Source organism: Eurosta solidaginis, chromosome 4 (assembly GCF_040869045.1).
Source record: "Eurosta solidaginis isolate ZX-2024a chromosome 4, ASM4086904v1, whole genome shotgun sequence".
Lineage (NCBI taxonomy): Eukaryota > Metazoa > Arthropoda > Insecta > Diptera > Tephritidae > Eurosta > Eurosta solidaginis.
Genome location: NC_090322.1, coordinates 114,258,428 through 114,263,156, shown reverse-complemented (window position 1 = coordinate 114,263,156; position 4,729 = coordinate 114,258,428). Strand labels below are relative to the sequence as shown.

General features: G+C 36.0%; 1 protein-coding gene across 1 annotated transcript; it reads left to right on the top strand.

Annotated features, from left to right (window-relative positions):
* The first annotated feature begins 3,429 nt into the window (after positions 1-3,429).
* Positions 3,430-4,366, top strand: LOC137248128 (uncharacterized). The gene is made up of 2 exons (XM_067778995.1): positions 3,430-3,492; positions 3,723-4,366. The coding sequence occupies exons 1-2, from the start codon at positions 3,449-3,451 to the stop codon at positions 4,243-4,245; spliced, it is 567 nt and encodes a 188-aa protein (XP_067635096.1). The 5' UTR covers positions 3,430-3,448; the 3' UTR covers positions 4,246-4,366.
* Positions 4,367-4,729: the final 363 nt, after the last annotated feature.

Below are 4,729 nucleotides of genomic sequence, written 5' to 3'. Positions count from 1 at the left end.
GAGAAAAGTAACTAATGATTGGCTGGAACGATGAGTCTTTTGATAACTATCATCGGAATCGCATCCAGCCATCATCGTGTCTTAAGCTGGAGACATTGGTGCTTTATCGGTAGCCGTATCGGTAACCTTTTAACAGCTGATTCGACCAACCTTATGAGAATCAATGCAATCGATTATTGGTGCCGCTAAAGTCGTAACCGTATCGTAGCCAACCAATTGGGTTTTTGTTTACCATCGTAACGATAAACAGCTGATTACAGCTGGAGTCATTGGTGCCGTATGTCGTATCGCTGTATCCGTATCCTTAACGTAATCAGCTGTTTATCGTTACGACGGTAAAGCTGGAGTCATTGGTGCCGTTTGTCGTATCGCTGTAGTCGTATCCCTAACGTAATCAGCTGTTTATCGTTACGACGGTAAACCAAAACCCAATTGGTTGGCTACGATACGGTTACGACCTTAGCGGCACCAATAATCGATTGCATTGATTCTCATAAGGTTGGTCGAATCAGCTGTTAAAAGGTTACCGATACGGTTACCGATAAAGCACCAATGTCTCCAGCTTTAAGCGCCAAATACACGACACGAACATTTCCGCGAACATTCCGCAATCTTGTTCGCAGCTTTGGCCATACACCATACGAACTTTTGGCCGAACATTAGTTCTCTTTCAGACAGCGATGAATACGGACCACAATTGTGCTGCAGCAATATTGCTCGCTGTGGCAATTAAGCGTAAAAAAAAGAGAGAAGATCGCAAAAAAAGAATTTGGTGCAAAGAATGGTTTAAAAAACGAGCAGTTCTTGGACAAAGTGAGCTTATTAAAGAACTGGAATTCACGTCACAAAATGATTTTAAAAATTACGTTCGTATGAGCAAGGCAACATTTTATTGTATTGCGCCCGCAAACTACTTATTTTTTTTATAACTGTATCCTTTGTGGCATCAGGATCTACTTCTTTTAATTTTTCGATTAAAGTCGCATAATCATTATGCTTTTTAATTCTATTACAATAATCTTTGCTTTTTACTTGCCACAATGATGGCAAAGATTTATACATTTCAATAAATTCACTCAGAAATTTTTTATTGTCCATTTTGCTTTTCCGCGCACGTCTGTTCCGTTCAGAAATTACTACGATTATGAGCTATTTCGCCATACACGCACGAACAGTTCGCGCAAATGTTCGCCAAAAATTAAAATATTTTGATTTTTGGCGAACATTTGCGCGAACTGGCAAACACCACCATACACGACAGAAAAGGTCGCAGAAACATGACATAACGGGAATGTTCGCGGAAATGTTCGTGTCGTGTATTTGGCGCTTTACAGGTAAACTATAAGTTTTTCTATCGTGATTAACTTTCTATTGTACCTATAAATCTATGTACTTACTTTGCTTGTATACCTTTGTATTTATTCTTTTAAATACACTTTTATTACTATCCTAATTCGTTGGTTTTTATTTCTTTTGGTACCAAATCTGCCGTGAGTTCGTACCGGTATTTTCGTTGTTCGATCCCCGCCCGATCAGCACCATTTTATTTGCAGAAGACTTTCACAGCTACAAAAATTAAGGCGGATTTACACAGACGCTTTGGTTGTGTTGCATTCATTAATTAATCTGTCGGGCGAAGTATCGAAAAATTTACATAAATGCTTTGGTTGCGTGCCTACGCTTTGAAAACGCCATACGAAAAACAATGAAACGACGTACGTTATCTTTGATTTGAAGCGACCAAAGCGTTTATATAATTTTGCCCTTATGCATTTGTGTAAACAGCGTTAGAACTGAAATTTTTCCACGTTACACGTGTGGCGCTTTATATTCATAGTGTACAAGTGCAAGTGTGTTGACTTCTTTCTGACAGGCACTCTCTTAAGTGAGCATAACGGGAAAATCTGGGTTGCCATTGTTGTTTCAGTTGAAAACGGTCAATTAGGGTTCGGTGTAGAGACGTAAAAGATTGAAACAGGGTTTATGTAGTCACAAAAGTGTTGCTCCTGTTCCACAGCGTTTTAATTTTATATCATGGCGAAAAATGTTTAGTTCAGAGTTATTGATTTTCATTAAAAGTTTAATTTATTACGGAGGGTTACTCCTTTAAGTGCAAAAAGCAGAGAAAACATAGAGGTTTTCAATCAATTGTGAAAAACTTTTTAATTTGAATTTCTGTACCCAAGTACACTATATTTGTTTAACACAAGAATCTGGAGGTCAATTCCTTAACTATGAAAAACTGAAAAATGTACACTTATTGAAAGCTCATTTGCACAAGCAATTTACACTTTGAATTTAGTTGTGTTTTTATGCACAAAATTTTGAAACTAAACACAAAATTTTCATTTGTCAGAAAAAATAAAGAAAAAACGGCCTATTGTCAAAAAACCCTATCGAAATACAAACTGGCTTGTTTGTTTTTAATGAACTACTTTGTATTTTTCTTGTATTTCGTTAGTTTTTTTTTTAAATATAGTTCACACACTTACACCGGTACTGAAACCTTATTGGCTCCCTCGACAGAAAATATAAGAGAAAATACAAGAAAAATACATAGAAAATAAAGTAGTGTCATATAGGAGTTTGATTTGTTTGCACTTACAGCACCATTTTATTTGCAGGAGACTTTCACAGCTATAAAAATTAAAGCTTGAAACACAATGCCCTGACGCCGCGAAATAAACGCGACGAACATCGCCTTGTCAAAATTAGAATCCCCATAATTACATGAAGGTGAACACAAAGAACGCCAAGAGCGGAATTTACGCGACGTCATTTTGCGACGATAGATTTAATTCTATCGTCGCCGCCGGGCGATGACGACAATTTATGCCAAAGGTGACCATATTAATTTTTGCTGCAACGCTCACATTAAATTTAAACTAAAAATACATTTATCTCGTTCTTTAAAAAGCACAAACATACATTTCCAAACTCTGGATTAGAATAAATTTATTTGCATGATTATAATAAAGTTTTTCAGTGAGTTCTTTGTGTGAAGTCATTAGTTCCTTCTTCTCTCTTCCTTTGTCTTTCATATGGTCACACTTAGTATAGTCAAATCAGCTGTTTGTGTAAAATTATTTTGTGAAAATTTTGTATGCAAATTGAAAATTGAGAAAAATTCGCGATTAAAATGGATATAAGTGAATATATCATAGAACAAGTTAAGGAAAACGATTGTTTATATAATCTTGGTTCTTCAGGTTATAAAAATTTAAATAAAAAGCAGTCGATATTGAAAATATTGGCATAGCATTGAACTTGGATGGTAAGTATTTTTATGTTTGGATGTGGGTTCTTCTCATATGTTTAAGTATCCTTTTTAGGAGAAACATGTCGTAAAAAGTGTAAAAGTCTGCGAGACACTTATAAAAGGCGTAAGCGCTGTGCGCTATCTTCTTCCGGGAGCGCCGCAGGAAGTGCTACAAAAAGTTGGAAATACATGAATGCAATGCAGTTTTTAGACGACTATCCTGATTCAAGAAAGTAAGTACAGGGTTATGTATATTGCCGCGATGGGTTTGAGTGGTTTTCATTACATTTCGCAATTACTACACGTCTAAAAATTCCAGGAGTGGTATCAAAAGATGCGTCAGAATTACCACAATATTTGGTACAGTGACACTCATATGTAATATAGTGTGATCGGGACTGGGATGTATATAATTGAAAATAGATTAAATTAGATTATCAATCATATATTTTTTTCTTTTTAGAACTGTTGGAAATTGTGATCCTGGCATGATTAACGAACATACTGATGTATATGAAAAGTCAACAGATTGCTCAAACTCTTCAAATCGTGAACCACTTATATACGAATCGCAAATAAGCGAAAATTCGACAGATTGTTCCAATTCTCCAAATGCAATTATGGATGCTACTTTCGAACCGTATATAGTATACGAACCACAGTTAGTTGACGAGAATTCCAAACCTTCAAATGATAAAGCAGCTAGAAGCTATGTCGCTCAGAATAAGAACCGGAAGTCAAAAAAGCAAGCAGATGCCGAAGTTACTTCAGTTTTCAAGGATGTGCTAAAAGAATGCGCAAAAACAATCCAAGACTTAGCTTGTGCCCCTGAGCAAGAAAAAATACGGGATTCAACATCGCTTTTGTTTGAAAGCTTGGCGATAACAATTTCCAGTGCCAACTTATCACAGAATAATGTGCGCAATATTGAAAGGAAAGTTGTTGCTTTAGTTTATGAAGAACTAGGAAAGACAAGTGTTCAATAATTTCACGTCTTTAGCTGATAGGTAAACAGTCGTAAGGCCAAAAAATATATTTTGAGAAATGAGAAAAACAAGTACCTCAATGACAATGACAATGGCAATACATCGTAGAGTTCGAAGTGTAGGCAACCAACAATATCTGAGCTTAGATCTTTTGCAAGAAGGTCAAGAAGCCATAATAAAATTGAAAAATGGTACTAATTCCATTTGGACTAAAAGTGGAGTTGCGACTGCTTACCTCTCATTACAGACATATCGTTAGCTTAATGCACAAAGGACCTAACCAACATATTTGAAATTTGTACGAGTAGCGAATCACATTTTATTTTCGCGTTCACAAAACACAGTATGGCATTTCAAAAGTGGCTATGGTTCTAACCCTTTAAACTTTTTGTCAGGGCGTATTTTAATATATACCAAAGTTTGCGAAAAATGCAGTATCAAAAAGTCTGTTGGTTAGGGCCTTTGTTAATTAAGCTAACGATAT